Source organism: Cyprinus carpio, chromosome B9 (assembly GCF_018340385.1).
Source record: "Cyprinus carpio isolate SPL01 chromosome B9, ASM1834038v1, whole genome shotgun sequence".
NCBI classification, from domain to species: domain Eukaryota; kingdom Metazoa; phylum Chordata; class Actinopteri; order Cypriniformes; family Cyprinidae; genus Cyprinus; species Cyprinus carpio.
Window position 1 is genome coordinate 7,281,189 of NC_056605.1, and position 18,287 is coordinate 7,299,475.

General features: G+C 37.9%; 1 protein-coding gene across 2 annotated transcripts in view; it reads right to left on the reverse strand.

Moving 5' to 3' along the window:
• Positions 1-3,935: 3,935 nt before the first annotated feature.
• epsti1 (epithelial stromal interaction 1) overlaps positions 3,936-18,287 on the reverse strand; it is a 29,543-nt gene continuing 15,191 nt past the window's right edge. Inside the window, exons 8-12 of one of the 2 annotated variants that reach the window (XM_042730815.1) lie at positions 12,893-12,976; positions 12,393-12,466; positions 10,802-10,989; positions 5,878-6,021; positions 3,936-5,654 (exon numbers count right to left, since the gene is read on the reverse strand). In XM_042730815.1, the coding sequence (XP_042586749.1) occupies positions 5,524-5,654; positions 5,878-6,021; positions 10,802-10,989; positions 12,393-12,466; positions 12,893-12,976 (621 nt within the window). In that variant the 3' untranslated portion in view covers positions 3,936-5,523. The remainder of the gene's footprint in view (positions 5,655-5,877; positions 6,022-10,801; positions 10,990-12,392; positions 12,467-12,892; positions 12,977-18,287) is intronic. The other variant, XM_042730816.1, reaches the window with a different exon arrangement.

The window sequence follows — 18,287 nt, forward strand, 5'->3', positions numbered from 1 at the left end:
GCAGCAAATCTGCATATTATAATGATTTCTAAAGGATCATGTAACACTAAATTCAGCTTTGCATTGCAGGAATAAATACAATTTTAAAATATACTAAACTATTACTGTATTGTATGCTATTTTTGAGCAAATAAATGTAGCCTTGGTAAACAAAAGAGACTATTCTAAATATAACTGACCTCAAACTTTTGAATGGTATGTGCCTGTAGCACAAATGGTTCTGAAAAACCTTAGCAAGCTCATTTAATACATAAAAGAAGGAAATAGTCCAGTTAGGGCACAAAAGTAGGACTCTGACCAAATAAGTATAACAAGGTGTATCACAAAGTGGTATGCATTTGTCAAAGCTGCATTTTCTGTAATGAGTGGAGAAATGTCCTCAGCAAATGAATAATCATGTCTCATTCCTTTTGAATGAATTTCCCCTGACATTCTTCCATGACCTGGATGTTATTTTCCCAAACAAAACAAATAATCTCTGACACATCATCCACCAAAATCACAGACGGCCACTGAAAGCGCTACTCTTCTGTTGTTGCTTCATCTCCAGCTTTGTTGTGGCCTTTAATTAAGCGGCAAGCAGTTTGTTCTGCCCCCAACAGAGTCACCGCAGAACAGCGTGTTGGTGGTTTTCAGCATGGGGTGCTTCTCCATGGGTGGGAGGAGTGAGTGTCGCCTCAAATCTACTGGCAGAGGAGGTCAGACAAGTTCGAGTGACATGCAGGCCTGAGGCAGAGGAAGTTCATCAGGGCATGGTGTAGCTCAGATCTTGTCTTACCCGTGAGAAGCCAGAGAGAGAGTTAGAGGAGGATGTTTTTTTCCAGAGTGGGATGTCAGAACGCCAATCTGTGCGTATTAGCAGAGAGTTTGTAAGCAGGCAGAGCCATTGCTTTTGCTATAATCTTGGGTTTTGTGCCAGTGCCAGACCAGAGAAAGCAAATATTTTGCTAGTCTTGCAGCTGTGCAGGTTCCATGTAGAGTGACTTCAGGTTGGAAAAGGGCCAAGCCTCAGCGGGGAAACGGTCAAGATAAAAAACACACCAGCAAAACATAATATTGGCCATAATTAGAGTGTTAAATCACATGGGCTGTGAGGACTTTGAGTGGCGTCAGCGCCCTGGTCTGTACTCCTCTCATAAGGTCCCGTCAGGACAGAAGGACATCATCGTAGTGTAGTAAAGAGCACTCATCACTACTCAGTCTTTCCTCAAGCTGTTTCATGACAGTTAAGCCAACATGGTGACAGATTTCCAGCCAGTACACTGTATTTTGGCTTCGCACCCTCATGACGGCTTAAACATGTGGGATATAATCTGTCATATCATCTCTGTTGATGCTGTTTCCTATAGTTTTCATCTTCAAATACTCTGGCAGTTTTATTGCTCAGAAGCTGCTCTTTCATAGCTCAGGAGACTTGCAGTTCTAAGTCGTGTCTTGTTTAAGTATGACATTCTGTCTGATGTTTTCTAAATTACCTTAGCATGAGTAAAAATAGACACAATCGAAACAGCTGTTGACAAAGTGCAGTGAAAGAGCTAGGAATGTGGTTTTATGGGAGGGTTGGGCACTTGTCAGGCTGGGAGACCAGTTACCCTTCTAGCTAAACCAGCAAAGACCAGAAAACTCTCATAGGCTGGTTTATACAATTTCCGGCAGAAAGTATATTCAGATGAATTGCTTTTGAAAAAAAAAAATAAACAAATCTAAACCAAAAACACTAATATGTTTGATTTAAACAAATAACTAGACAAGTCTGTATAAAATATCAACCCTGTTACCATGATTTAATTTAGTAAACCACTGATAACTAAAAAGTGGACATTTGTAGAAATGTCAACATTAAATTATATTTCCTTAAAATATCATGATCTTGAGCAAAAGGAATATTATGTCATGTTAAACCCTGTTAACTTTTACATTTATGTCCCTGTTTTATTTAGGGATTCACTTTAGATGAATGACTTATGAGGAAATAAGATCTTAGCTGACATACGTACTGTACATATTTTTTGCATTTTCACTAAAACAACCTTGGGGTTAGGAAAAAAATAGGTCTAAACCATAAACACATTTACAGTATACTTACGGCAACAAATTATCCACAGGCCATTTAGCAGAACAGCAGGTTGCAAATGTCAATCCTGTTACTATTATTTTATTTAGAATCACTTATAATCAGAAAGTGTATATTTCTAGAAATATCAGCATTACATTAATTATTTTCCCTTATAGTGTCATGACCCTGCAAGTGAAACCATGAAACTGTCAACCCTGTTACCTTTTAGTCTGTTTTTAGGGAGTATTGCTGCCTCAGATTAATGACTTCCGGGAGGAAAAAGAGCTAAACCACAAACAGTTGCTTATACAATTTATGTCCTTTCAACAAATAACTATTAGACGAGACAATCTTTCACACATTATTTAACTCAACAGCAAGCGGTCTGTAAAAAATGTTAACCCTGTTACCATGATTTAATTTAGCAAACCACCGATAACTGATATTTGCAGAAATGTCAGCATTAAATGAATTCCCCATATAGTATCATGACCTTGAGCACAATACATATTATATCAATTTAGTCCATAAAACTGTCAACCCTGTTACCTTGAGGCTGGTTTAAGCTGTTTGTTCAGGGAGTATTCCTGCTTCAGACAAATAACTTTTTTGGGAAAAAGGAGCTAAACCACAAACAGTTCCATTTATGATTTGTATCTCTATAATAAATCACTTCAGTATAATAGCAGGCTGCCTGTTCGTTGTCAACTACACAGTGCTTTGTATTACAAACTTACCTTCCATCACTCACATAAAATAAATCACTCTTTGGCTTGATTTCCCATTGCTTAATCATACCATATATAACAGTTAGAGCAAATATTTCAAAGGCGCCCAATTCTCGGTGGAGCTGTAACGTACGTAAATATTGTTGTGCTGGAGCTAGTTTATTTATTTGTTTGTGTCTGCGCGTGTGAGAGCGAACGAGGATTGTCGGCGCTGTCAGCCAGCAGCCAAGGCGTGCCTCAATAGCCTGTCTTGTGGAGCCCATTTTCCCCAGGAAGCACTGTGACTCAGTTGTGGTTGACTGTGGAGATCTCTACATGTTACAGCCCTGCGAGTGGCATGTTTTCCTAGTTCACTTTGAGGTCCTCTTCTGTCCTGAAGTATCCTCTGTCCAACAGACAAGATAGCTAATATTTTAGTTAGCACACAAGCAAACGTTACACCCTGCTAGCTGGAAAACTGATGCGATCCCTAGAGATAAAAGTCTATCTTTCGCAGATGCGAGAGCTTGTGCGATCTCGCCAGTTTTATTTATCTATACAGCAGAGCTGCATTTCATGACTCACTCTCACAGACAAGACCTTGGAATAATACGAGCATGAAAGGGCAACTCACATGAGTCTTGAACTGAAACCTCACAATGCTTGGAAAACAGTCAAAGAGAAAAACAAAAGGGGTAATTTCGTAGAGAATCAATATATTTGTCTTTTCCACACCAATGGATAATGGACCCCAGATCTGCTGGGTGTATGCTGTGGTTTATTGCCGTCTGTAGATTTTATTATTTTTCCCCCAGAATTCTTGGGTGATATGGGTAATGTTGTGACCTAATTCAGATGGGGAACCACCCACAGGAAATCCCCCTGAATGCTGCTGAGGTAATCAGGGTCTTGTAGACCTACCGAAAGTTCTGATTTGTGGGCCATCAGAGTTGTGCGATATGACGTTGCAGCGTGATCCCTCTTAGTTTCAATGACCCAGAACAACACCTCTCGGAAATTTCTTGGTATAGTGTGTCAGAAAAAACACTTTCCTTTAAAGTCTGGGTTACCTTGGGAACCACTCTTTCCACAACTACCTCTCCACCCCGCACACAGGAAAACACACTCGCAAAAAAAAAAAAAAATACGCTCATCAAAAGACAGGGAAGCTGTCACAGGAAACGGCATGTTTAATGCAGCGAACACATTTACATGAGAAATTTTCCTGTGCAGGAACACGATTGATCGCGGTTCAACAAAAACACAAGGTAGCTAATTACGATTCACATGGAATCAACTGCATTATTTTGTTCACTAAGCAGGGTAAAAACCTTTGAAGAGCAAGAAAACTGTGCCGCGGGATGTACAAGTTGATGTTTTGGCCACACTTGAACCTGAACTCCTTGACTCCTTGAGTCAAAAACACCAGCTCTTTCTGCATCATCGCCAAAATTGGTGCCATTTGTGTCTCTCTTACACATATTTGTAAAATGACTTAATCAATAAAGATGCTGAATTTACTTTGTGTTAGTTTAGGCAATTTTCTAAACACATCAACACAAATCCAGGAACTTATTTATTTATTTATTTTCTGCATGTGGACACCTTTGAATCATTTTTTTCAGGACAACGCACCCATTAAATGTCTCTTCTATTGCTTCAGGATTAAATCTTCTGAATAGAGTGCAACTGTGACTGCCTACTTTTTCTGCCGCATCTGTTCCAAAAGTATTTTTCCCACTCATTTTCCCATATGAATTAAAAAAAAAAAAAAGAAAATTTAAGCCATGAACCAAACCATCCAGCTAAGAGGTGGATCACATTACAAAAAAAAGGTTAAGACTATGTACTTAAAGAGAGACCTACTGTACTGTGAGCTACGAGGTTGTTAATCAGTGGAACTGGCATGAGATTTTGTTGATGCTATCAGTATTATTATTTCAATTTATATTTTAAATAATTGTGTTTAACTGCATAATTCCTGTTGAAAAATGTCTCAATCAGAGAATGTTGGAAAGCGAATCAGGATTAAAAGAACTCTTCAGCACTCCCATGAAGCACTGCCAAAGATATTTTCGTAACCTACTCACATATTATTGTATATTTTTTCTATATATTAAAAACATCTTTAAATTAATCGTTTTTTTTATTTCTCCATCATTTTATTTTATATCACTCACAATGCTTCATAGCTCTCTCCCATGTTAAAGCCGCTAACGGTTAATTCCCCAATGGAGAAAATGGATGGGATTTTTACTCCACGAACCCGTCTGTTGCACTCTATTTCACATACATAGAGGGAGCCTTTTTAAATTCATGCAGTTTTAGCAGAAACCTATACAGCATTCAGGAAGCTAATGATGTGTATGATGGTTTGGTTTTTCACTGTCCATCCCTATGGTGGATGAGTTCAGTCCTTTACCTCATTATAAATTAGCCTTTGAATTTAGTGAACGCACATCATTTAGCCTGTTAATTGTATCCATGGGATCCATAAATGTTCCCACAGCAGACTCAAATCTTGATTTATTGTTTTGATTTATTTTCTCTGTGACTAAGTGTCAGTCCATTTAGTGTCAGAGCAAAAATAACTGCACAAACTAAAAAAGAAGTTTTTGTTTCAGTTCAAAGGACACTAGATTGTTTGGTTTAAGCTCATCATCTTCATTAAGTAAAGGGGCAGTTCACCCAAAAATTATTATTAACTCACAAAACAACATTAGGATCAATCTATCACTGAGGATCAAAACGAGAAAGTATTTACACATCAAGCAGCTCATATGCTTGCTGGTAATTGCCATTGCACTGCTTGATGATCTCTTCCAGCATATCAAGCTCATAGTATGGAAACCTATTCTGGAGTTTCATCAGGGTCCACATATGGCCACAATCTACAAGGGAAAAAACAAACAAACAAATTGTTACTGTACAGTAGTTTAACTAATATCTCCATAGCTGAATCCTCTATGTTAGCATTCCCATGCACAAAATTTGAGCGCAAGGCTGCCAAAAAATTCAACCATGGTCACTTGTTCCTAGACTTCAGATCCTGAAGTTCTCTCACACATCTTTCTAATAATGTGCAGCTATGCAGCGCTGCAGCGCAAGACTGACCTCCCTGCTGGTTCATCTGGTTCATGGAGCAGGACAGACAGGGTGGGAGAACTCGTCTCCACCGCAGTGCTTCTGCCAGCCTGTTCCGCAAACAACGGCATCTTGATCCCACACTAAACCACACACTAATGGACCAAACTAGCGCTATGGCAGACAGATGTCCCATACACACAGATCCCAGGAATGCAGGATAGATGGGAAGGCCGTCATTGGACATAAAATCCAACAGAAAATAAATTAAATTAGGCAAGTGGTGAAAGGATAGCAGAATCCTCATAACAATAATTCAAACAGACAGAATAAGTGTTCAATCAAGGTATACATTATATTGGTAAACTATGTGTATTTCTGGGGACTGGAACCAACAACGTTGCTAGCCCTATGCTTTAGAAGTTGAGCCACAGGAACATAATTAAAGGTGAAGTGGGTATTTTTTTTATCATAGTTTAATGTGTAGCGCCAACTGTAAGTAATCTGTTCGTAGGCTGATTTATAGGTGGGGTTATTCGGAAAATGTCATTATTTTTGTGGTTACATTCAGTGATGTTAGTGGAGCAGATATTAACCACTTCACCTTTAAGAATATACAGCTTGAATCTGGTATAGCAAGACATTTTAGACACTACAGGCGGTGGTCAATTTTGAGATTTCACTTTCATAACTCGACTTCCATCAAACTAATGGAAAGATCCAATTCCGATCCAAAATACACATTTGATTATTTATTATTACACTTGATCTATTTGCATTAATAGATTTCAGTTATTGAAATCTCCTGGCTTTTATTGAAATGCTCTGACATTTGTCTTTACAAATCCTCATTTTGTTCTTCTAATTTGTGACCGGTGTTTAATTCGCTTTCTCCCCTGTGCTTCTGTGTCCTACGTCATCCGCTGGAACGCCTCTTCCTCGTTTACGCACATGCGAGAGTTATCAGAAGCTAGAGATTACGCTTTATAAAGTTGAAAATACACTTTAATGGCTAAAAACTTGGTGAAAACGAGTTTTTTTCTGACTGATGACAGTATTTTCTGATTTATGGAGTAATAAAAAGAGGAATCCAAATACTCTCTGTAAACACCTTTGGCTTTTAAGGGCTAAAATGGTACTAATGGTACTCTCCATAATGACGCCTGGGGTGATGTGGAAAAAGAAGAAATCGTTGAATAAAATCGTTATAAAAAAGTATTCTTGTAGCTTCATAAAATTATGGTTGAACCACTGATTTTAATAATGTTTTTACTATGTTTCTGTGCCTTGACCATGGTAGGACCCTTGCTGTCTATGCAGGGTGAGAAATCTCTCAGATTTCATCAAAAATATCTTAATTTGTGTTCTGAAGATGAATGAAGTCTTACGAGTTTGGAATGACACAAGGGTGAGTAATTAATGACAGAATTTTCATTTTTGTGTGAACTATACCATTAATTTTGAACCTGGCTTTATCCAATCATAGGGATTTCTGTTATGAAAATATATGCAATAATTGCATACAAAATTATTTAGATAAATCTAAACTTATCTAAAATTATCTAAACTATCTAAACTTTTTCCGAAACTTTTTTATCTAAAAGTTTATTTAGTTAATGTTTACTCTATTCCACTGTAATTTATCGCCTTAAACATAGAAAGCTTCTAATATCTCATCCTTCAGCCTGTTAATCATGGTGTTCTGAAGCATCATAAGCCAGGGCAGGTCCATATATCTACTATGAGTAAGCCGAACCGCAGCCAGACGAGAGGTCATTCTGAGACTCTCTTGGTCCGGAGACAAACACATCTAATGTTTCTGGTAATCAGAGACAGAGGTGTGAGTTTGAGAATCGGAGGACCTGGCTGACCCCAAACCTTTTGTCCTTTGCAGTGATTCAGACATAAGTGATGCTGAACACACAAACATACTGTGTCATTAGGCATCTAGAAGATATGCAGACTGTTTCAATGTGAATGGCACATTAGTCCCACACCATCACACAGCTGCTCCACACACACAGATGGAAAAGCTGGCCGTAACAGCCACACCTCTTGGCATAAAAAAGGTGAAGATCTCCACATATGGAGCTAGATTCAGGTTGAATCGGACCATAAGTCATTTGCAAATCCCACTAAGGAGGCTAAAGCAATATGTGTGAATCATACAATTCCATGCCTTTTGGTCAGAATGGAATAAGCAATAGTTCTCCATTCCCGGATAGTTCGTAAATTCAGTATAAGATTGTTTATTTATTTGATTAATTTTTAAAATGATCCATCACATCAAAAGAGAAATGTAAACTCTGCCATTATTTACTCACTGTTATGTTGTTCCCATTTTTTTTTTTTTTTTTTCACTGGAACACAGATGAAGACATTTTAAATCTTCACGCAGTTCTTTTTCATTTAACACTCCAAAAAGGACACTATAAAAGCACTAAAAACTCTCAACTTAAATCATATGGTCATATGAGAACCAATGACATCTTTATAATGGTATTGAAGTCCAACCTCTGCCACTGTTACGAAAAAAAAAAATGTGCAAAAAGGGATGCAACAGCTTGTCACTGGGACAGTACCATTGAAGGGGTAACTTTGCACATTATATACCTCTAAAACGAGCTTGTTATACCTTTAAAGGCCAATTTATACTTCTGCGTCGGGTGCGCGTAGTAGGTACGGTGTAGCATACGCATTGACGTGTACCATACATCGTACCCTTCGCCGTACCCTCCTCAAAAATGTAACTACGCGTCGCGACGATGCGGACTGCAACATCTGTGATTGGTCGGCTTGGTAGTATCACGTTACCTCCTACGCATTTCCGGAATGATCTTCTGCACTCTGGACCGCCCGCCATTTTTAAATTCCGAAATTCAGTGAAGAGCCAGCATGGAAATGACCGAGCGATTAATTGAAGAAGTGAGGAAATACAGCCATCTGTATGACTCCTCTTCGGGAGATTACAAAGACTGCAAGACAGCAGCGAATTCGTGGACTGTAAACACAGTGGAACCCGCTCGCGTCAACTAGCGTTTCGGCGGTGTAACTGCAGAGCAAAACAGACATACGCATTAGTATAAATGCTCACGATGGCGTCGCCTACATGCGTAGTCTACGACGTACACTACGGCGTACATTCGACGCAGAAGTATAAATTGGCCTTAAGACATGAACCTTCCTCCACAAGGATGCACTGTTTCTAAGTGTATTTAGCTGTATTTTTTAGCTGAAAGTAAACAGCGCATCCTTGTGGCGCAGCTGATACAGAAGAGCATACACAGCATATGATGATATGGAGAGACACAGAGGAGACTGTTGACAAAAGAATTGTTGAATAAAGTTTTTTTTGTTTTGTTTTCTTCGCTTACAAAAGTATTCTTGTTGCTTCATAATGTTACGGCTGAATCACAGATGGCAGATGGACTATTCTGACGATGTCTTTCATACTTTTCGGGACCTTGACAGTGTAACTTGGCAGTCTATGGGTCAGTCTCAAGTCTCCTGGTTTTCATCCAAAATATCTTAAATTTTGTTCCGAAGACGAACGAAGCTTTTATGGGTTTGGAACGACATGAGGGTAAGTGATTAATGACAAAATTTTCATTTTGGGGTAGAGTATCCCTTTAATGGAAAATAGGGTAAAAAGGCTTTTGAAGGCCCAACACAAAAGTTTAGCATGAAAATTTGGACAGGTACATAAAAAATGGAAAATTAATTCTCAGTAGATACAGTTTTGTTTATTGCACAAAATATTTTTCAACTGAATCTTGGTGTGAATAGATCTTACTGCCCCAGTGAGCAGACTTAACTAAAACTAATTTAAAAGATGTTATTTGACATTAAATAATATTAACTGCAATAAAATATAAAAACGTAAAACTGTTTTTATTTTAGGTAGTTGCCAACATTTTTCATTGTTTTTAGTAAACGTTGTACTAAAACAAAGTTAAATTTACTAAAACAACAATAAAAAAATAATAAATAACAATTAGACGTATAAAATAAAAACTACACAAAATTTCCAAAACGTTAGAAAATAAGAAAATAATTAAAAATATCAATAAAAACTACCTCTACCTCTAAAGGTAGAGAGTATAGTTGATTTGACAGCTATAAAATCTTTTGCATGTTTGCTTTGATTTGAGAGTGAATAATGACTTTTGTCTGTTCCTCACACAAAAGACTTTGCTTCAGAAGCCTTAAAATATAGTACACACATCATATGGACTGCTTTTATGATGCTTTTTGCACTGACATACACACATGCTACACAAACTGTCTTTTTATGGAAAAGAGCGGCATGAAGATTCTCCCTGTGTGTTCTCCAGAAATAATAACAGCATACGGGTTTACAGTGACATGAGGGTAAGTAAATACTGACTGATTTTCATTTTTGGATGAACTATTTCTTAACCAACACTACAGCAGGGCAAGTCTGAAGACAGAATGGCACATTTCCAAGTTATGACAATGCAGCCAGACTGGATCTGGAAGAGCTAACCGATGTTTTTGTTTCAGCAGTCGCTTCAGACATACAGTTAATGAATCTGCTGTCAGACAGGCATGCCAATAATTCAAGCTTCTCCCAGGCCAAATGAGTTTACTTTACAGCAGGCAATTCGGACCTCAAAACAATCTAGAGTAAAAACACATCAACCACGCAGCTCGCTGCAAATGAGTTTGTCTCTTACTGACTCATTGACATAAACCTCTCATAACACTGACAGTGTGAATATACAGGGGCATCTAAGAGCATCACGTGTCTGGAGTGCCGGGACATTTTGTATTTACACAATGTGTTATGCTGTCCGGCACCGGGGGTGTGAGATCTGTTTAATATCACACACAAGTAGAGGCTTTGAGACGTTTCCAGGGGTGCTGTGAAACGAAACAGACCTAAACACACACAGTGCCATGCAGATGCATATAAATCTTGTTTAAGACTCACCATTCTCCTCTTCAGAGTCTGTGTGGAGCTCTGATGGGTTGGGAACTGTGGATAAGGCTGTATCCTGCGGTTCGTCATCATCATCATCATCCAGCCAGACATTAGTGCTTTCAGGGGTTTGGGTCATGGGTTCAGGCACCCTACCTGAACTACCCGCCTCCAGACGGTCTAGGAAGGCCATGTTCACCCTGAAGAGAGCAATACGTCATCAGAACTTGTTCTCAGCAATGAAATACTCCTACTTGAGCAGTACAGTGGGATTCAGATGTCTGAGACCAAGTTGAAATCCAAATCTTTCTCATTTAAAACTGTACAACACATTTTAGGATTGAAATACATTTAAAGTAAAGAACTGGGTTCTAACCTTGTGAAAAAGAAAATGCTTTGAATGTGCACTTGAAGTATGCTTAAAATCTTAAAGTATATTTTAAAAATACTAACAGATAATATAATATTAATGTAATAAAAGCCCACTTCAGTGTACTAAAAGAAAGTGCACTTTCATGCTTACTAACACACTTCGTAATTTTTCAAATTAAAATTTTTTCTTTAAAGTACATTTGACCTTATTATGTTTTAATAATCCTTTGTCATGTTTTATAGAAGTACACTTATTTTGATGTGTTGATGAACATACTAAACATGTTATAATTTTATAATTTTAACTGTAGTGTTATTCAATATGCTACATTTAAAGTTAATATATTTTAAATGTAAATTGTTAAAAATATAGTTACAAATATGAATACATGAAACTATATTTAGTATATTATTTAGTATAAAGTATATTTAGTTAAATGCTTGTCATTCAGCAGCACACATATTTCAAAGACAAAAGTAGTAATTATGAAATTATATATATATATATATATATATATGTGTGTGTATATATATATATATATATATACATATACATACACATGTGTGTGTGTGTGTGTGTGTGTGTGTGTGTGTGTGTGTGTGTGTGTGTGTGTGTAAGTCCTACTTAAGTGGTCAGAAAGCACTTTAACATTCAGCTATATGCATAAATGTAAACTATAATACATTATTAATGCAATTAAGTGTGTTCAAAAATTACATTCTTAAATTACACAAGTATTCTATTAAAGTATGCTATTTCTCTAATAAGTACTTTTTCACTCAAGTGTACTTCTTTTTCACAACAGTCTATACAAGTTCAAATTGTGTCATCAAACCTGTATGACTTTCTTCCATGGGACACAAAAGTAGTTATTTATAGAATGTCCAAGCTGATCTTTTCAAGCTTAGGGCCAGACAGATGCTGATCCCCATCCACTTCCATTGTGCAGCTTAGACATTCTGCTAAATATCTCCTTTGGTGTGGAGCTCACACAGTCATTGTGGAGTCATTAGAACAACCAAAACGCTAAAGGATTCTGAAATTCATGCTATTTTTCCAATTGAACTTTTCATTCAAATTGCAATGTTGACAATATAATTTGTAATGAAAAAATGGCATCAAATTAGAAAAATGCATAATATAAGCATTTTTACTAGTGGTCTCAGACTCCTTTATTAACTCTGACAGTCATGGCTTTTTTAGCGGTCTGTCATGATTAGGCGCCCATACCGCCGATGGTCAGCTTCAGTCCGTCTCTTCCTGTCCTCCTCCTGTTGTTTTTGTTTTTCCTCCAAAATTTCTGCCTGGAAATAGTAAGTTAATGAAAATTTCATCTACAACAGAAATGTCTCCTCTACTAATATAAACAGATTCAAGCTCTGTGGCTATGACAATTTAATTGCATATTTGCATGAATAAACAACAATATCAACATGATAGGCCAGGCTGAGCTTTTGTCCTCGATGCATATCAGTGAATTTAGTCCGTGTTTGACCAACATAGAGGCATTCAAAGCCACATAAATACCACTATACAGCCAGCTGGAAAACACCTACACTACTCCATCCATGACTACCTCCTATAACCTAGAACATGCTAATCAATAGCATATGCTATGCAGAGTAAGTTCTTTTCTTGGCCCAGATGTTTTGCTGTGGTGTTCCTGCGAACCAAAAGTGGAGGTGATGTTCGTAAGTTCAGAACATCTGTTTTGCTTCCTTTTTTTTTACCTTTCTCCTCTGCTCCTCTTTCTTCTTAAGCAGGTCAGAGTTCTCCTCCTCTCTTCTGGTATCCCTGTACTCATGACTTTTAGTCTGTGAAAAAAATAGTGGCCACACAATGAAATCTAGGAATCTCTTTTTTGTGTGTGTGTGACTATACTGGGTTTCTTGAATGCCCTGAATAATACATGATCACACGTTTCTTAAGGTGCGGTCACATTTGCCATTGCAAAATTTTGTGTGCGAAATCTAGTTATTCTAATAGGAATCTGTACAATTGGGAGTTTCAAGTGAGGGGAAAAAACTTCCATACACAAGTTTTGCCCATTTTCATGTTGGTCACATTAATTTGCCACATTGAGCAGCAAAAACCTGCCTGGTTTGGAAGGGACTTCTGTGTGAGTGGTGCTTCTTACATCTCTACACTATTGAAAAGAGACAAGGAACCTTTTTTACTCATGAAATTTAACTCCAATTTCACTAATGTGGCCTCGCCCTTAGTTGCCGTTTACACAGGATGCATTTTTGTATTCAAAAACGTGAGTGCTTGCATCTAAAGGTGCATTTTTAAAAGTTTATCAATTTTGAACTTAAAAATGCAATGCTCATGGTGGAAGACACTCAAATACCTTGATGCAATGGCACACTCTGATTACTGGTCATCTTATGCATACTGCACACAAAAATGGCAAGTGCTGACATAAAGTGTCAGTTCTAATCTGACTGGTAGTGTTGCTTTCGTCAACGAAAATTATGACTAAATATCGTCGTCAACGAACCTTTATCATGTGACAAAACGAGACGAGACGCAAAGTAAATGCTGGTCATGTGACGATGACCATAATTAAATGTATAATGCAATATCGTTGACAAATAAAAACAAGACTAAATGTGGTTTACAAAATAAAAAATTTGCTAAAATGTCTCTTCATTTTCGTTGACCAAAACGAGATGAAACAAAATGTTTTAACGTTAATTCGTCTCGTTTAGTCATTATTATTTTTATTTTGCAGTATTTCTGTTTCCTGTGTCTCACTGCGCAGACGCAACCGACGTCATTTCCTCAAGTCCGACTCGCAGCATTATTAGAAGATGACAACAAACGAAGTTAAGCGGGATTTATACTTTTGCCTGACTCCGCGCGCTCCTTCCCAAATGGATGAGGCCTTATACTTGTCGCGTTCGCCGTTGTACTATTCTTTGAAACAACAGGGGAGCGACGAGGAGTAATTGTCCTCTAAAATCGTAGGGAATCACCGGTGAGAAGAAGTCATTGTGTACAAGTACAAGTCTTGTGATAAACGAGTTGATGAATTAATAATTTCTTTATGTACAAACTTAAAACAATCTTAAACTACTGGCTGTATTTCGCATCAAACACAAGACAACTTTAAGCAAATAGTGTATAATTAATATCTAAATGAATTCTAATTCTATTTTATACAATACAAATAAAATGTACTTCAAATAAGAAGCCTTGATGCAGTCTGAACTTCACATTAAACTGCTTTTGTTTCACACAAACGCCGACACAGACATGCATGTTCGGCTAGAATCGCCCTGAACTCGTGCATGTTCGGATGCCGAGCTATGCAGAAAGTTACAAAAAATGCCGTGCACTTAGGGATGGGTGATATATCGCATGTGATTGTCATGCGCATTTCGTCAGTAAAGCCGGTTCCCTGATTACCGCTAAATCACCATCACCTGCTTTCAAATGGAGCGGCATTTAATATACAGAGCCGTAGTTCACTGACAAGCTACGCAATATCGCATTTATTATCGAAGGCGATTCATCTGCAATAATGAACACGATATTGCGTAGCTTGTCAGTGATCTATGACTCTGTATATTAAATGCCGCTCCATTTGAAAGCAGGTGATGGCGATTTAGCGGTAATCAGGGAACCGGCTTTACTGACGAAATGCACGTGACAATCGCATGCATATATCGCCCATCCCTTAGTGCACTCCGCCACGCGAATAGTTCGCGCGCAATCAAACCGAACATCCAGCAACACCGCGATGACATCACATTTTCCGCGCTCACCCAAGTGAAATTGCGGACGCGCCGAGTATAAATCAGCCTTGACACAGAGAAAGGGACCGATGGCCAGCCAGCCGGGGTTCGTCTTTGGGAGAAAAATTAGCAGATTATTATTATTATTTTATTGTTTTTATTTATTTTATTTAAATTTATGTGTGTGTACTTCTAACATGTTTGGTTGGGAAAATAAATGTTGTAAATTCAAATCAGAGAGTCTTCCGTGTCTGGAATGGATGTATTCTTGAGTCTATATAATAATAATATAATAAGATAACCTTGTTTGAAATGGGTTTGGCTAAAAGAAAAAAGACCAAATGTCATTAGTTTTCCTCGACTAAAACTAGACTAAAATGTCATCAGTTTTCGTCGACTAAAACTAGACTAGACTAAAAAGAGTATGAATGTGACTAAAACTAATAAAAACTAAAATAACAGCTTCACACAAAGACTAGACTAAGACTAAAATTAAAACAGGCCGCCAAAAACAACACTACTGACTGGTTAGCTTTATGCAGCTTCTAAGAGCAAGGACACAGGGGAGTCCAGCGGAAAAAGGCCATATCAAAAAGGTTCCGGACTAAAACAAGGAGTTTTAAATTTAAGAAGAACCAGTCAATGGCTTTGGCAAAATTTGCAAGGTTAAAGGTTAAAGACATCAGAGGCGGTTATTATCAAGTAAGCTAGTTATCAACATCCAGAACACTATGATTTATCTGTGATCAGTATTTAAAGCTGCAGTCTGTAACCTTTGGTGCTCTAGCGGTTAATAAACAGAACTGCGTGTGTCTTGCGGAAGAACATTGTAGCCGGAACTACTTCTCTCTGTTTAAGTCTATGACGAATCATGCAGGTACTGGGCTACTCCTGTAGTGATTCAGGATAAGCCAAAAACACAGTGTGGAAAATGGATTTATGATGCACTCGCTTATTATCCTAATTTTGTAAATTCTGAACACAAAAAAGTTATGGACTGCAGCTTTGATTACTTAGGGATGTGATTATTCCATATTAATATGGAATTCCCTTTTTTGTGACCTGTAATTTGACCTACTTGAACTGTGATATCTGAGATAAAATTACTACATTTTCAAATACATTTATTTTATTCATTAATGCACCAAATATGAGTAAAAGCAGCAAACTGATACTCGCCAACTAGACGATAATTGGCTGCTTAGCATGGCACTGTGTTCATTTACACATGAGCAGCTCATGATCTGCTGTTTTCATTGGCTCAGAGCAAAATGGTTCATAGTAAATGCTGATGTACTTACAAGTTTAGTGAGTCTGAGTTGTTTTTAATGTGCATTTTAAAACATAAGAAGCAATCATTTTTCCAACGTTGTAATTACAATCATTTATACGTGTTTTTTTAAAGAGTTTTGAAGTCTCCTTGCAGCTTTCCACCAAAATAAAAATTTGATTGTTCATTATTAATAATAAAAATACATTTACTTATTTTACAGTATAATAGTATTATTGCAATACAGTTTTAATTGATTTGTTTAATTTTAAAAATTAATGTGTAGTGCTTTAAAGATGCAATTTCTTTTTTTTCCCTGTCTGATGGTGTGTGCACTCTAGAAGTCTTTTAGACTTTTAGTACTTTTAGACAAAGTACTAAATACAAAGTCAATGTAAAGATGCAAATTCACACTGGCCAATGTGAATGAAGTGCATTGTCCAACGTGATTACCACAAACGTGCGATATACACCTCAATCGCATCTTGTGTTAAAAAATGTCAATTCAAATGGAAAATTTACATGACGTGTTGTTATTGTTATAGGTGTTATAGCGTACTGACACGCTCGGTTTGACACATCTGGCTGTATCAGAAAATGGAGGAGAAAATTAGGAATTTTGTTTTTTGTTTTGTTTGCGCGAGTGACATGAAAAACATCCTGTGAGAATGTTTTTGGTAATGCAATGCAAATATTCACTTCGCTTTTGGTGTGCACACACCATTACAACTAAACAGAGCACACCAATCATTAAGTCATTAATTGTGAACCATCCTTAGACAAATCCGCACTGGACTCCAGCCTTCATCCATACAATACAACCCCTGAGTGTGAGCCCATCGAATATTTCAGCACAAAACTGAGTATCAGCTGTGATGTTTCTCTGAGGTTCTCATGGCCCTGTTCAGAACAACTCTGTAAGGAGGGGCGAGCAGAGAGCCTGGAAGCTGAAGAGATCCTTTGTGTGTTTGGTCAGACGGCCCGGGGACAGCAGGCTGGGGCTGCTCTGTTTGAAATGGCCAGAGAGTAAGGGGAATAGGTGGGACGACCTGGGCCTGGCATCCTGGGAAGCCAATACAAAGGATCTTTTGCACAAACAGAGGATATGGAGGAGATTAATCTGTCTTGTGGAAGCATCACTGAAAGCATAACAATTCTCAGTGGCCACAAAACCACATCAAGAACCCGTCTTTCCACAAACACTTTGATCGGCGGGCCTACGACATTTAGGTTGGAGCGTTTCATTACTTGGCCTGGAGGTTTTCCAGCCACTTAAGTCAATACAGCAAGAGAAAGCACAATCTAAGGGCCTCCTCTCCCGGTGAGCCGAGAGAGCCAATGCTCTCTGCTCAAAGCACTGTTGCATGTGTTGTGTACCACGGCCCTACAGTCCTAATGCACGATCTGTCTATTAAAGGGATTTTCCCCATTAGTCATCCAGAGGGAAGTCCTCGAAAGTCTCAAACAGGGAACAATTGCAGACCTGTTTTGAAAGCCGCACAACAAAACAATCTTTGCTTGACACGAGACGATGGCGATTTTTAACAGTCCTGTCAGATGCCACTTTTAGTGGTTTGTACAACATAAGAGGCAGCCCTCAAACCTCTCATGGTCAGCCCAGCCCTCAATCCCCACCAGTCATGGTCAAAAATTAACCAGGGCTTGGGGCAATTTGCCACTAAATGTGACAAAAACATCTCAAACTCCACTATTTGATCTGTTACCTAACATTTGGTATTCTGTAGTGATCTCTGTAGACACTGTAATCACTATTGTCACTACAGGACAATCAATGTGTTGTGAATGTGTACTTTATGACATACTTTGTGATGAAAAATAGCTTTATAAGCAATGAGCGTGAAGAAAACATACCTAAAAAACTGAATAAAAATATATTGAATGAATATAAAATTAATATATTATCCACAACAGACAGTATATTTATACCTGTACCAGATCTAGACAGGTGGAGCTGGGGAGGAAAAGGGGGAAAAAGGTATTTTAAAGTCACTGTACACCGTGAATAGACTACATGTGGCATGCTGCAGATGACGTATATATAAAATATTTTAATGATGCAATAGCACCAGATTTGATTAGTTGAGATAGCTGTTT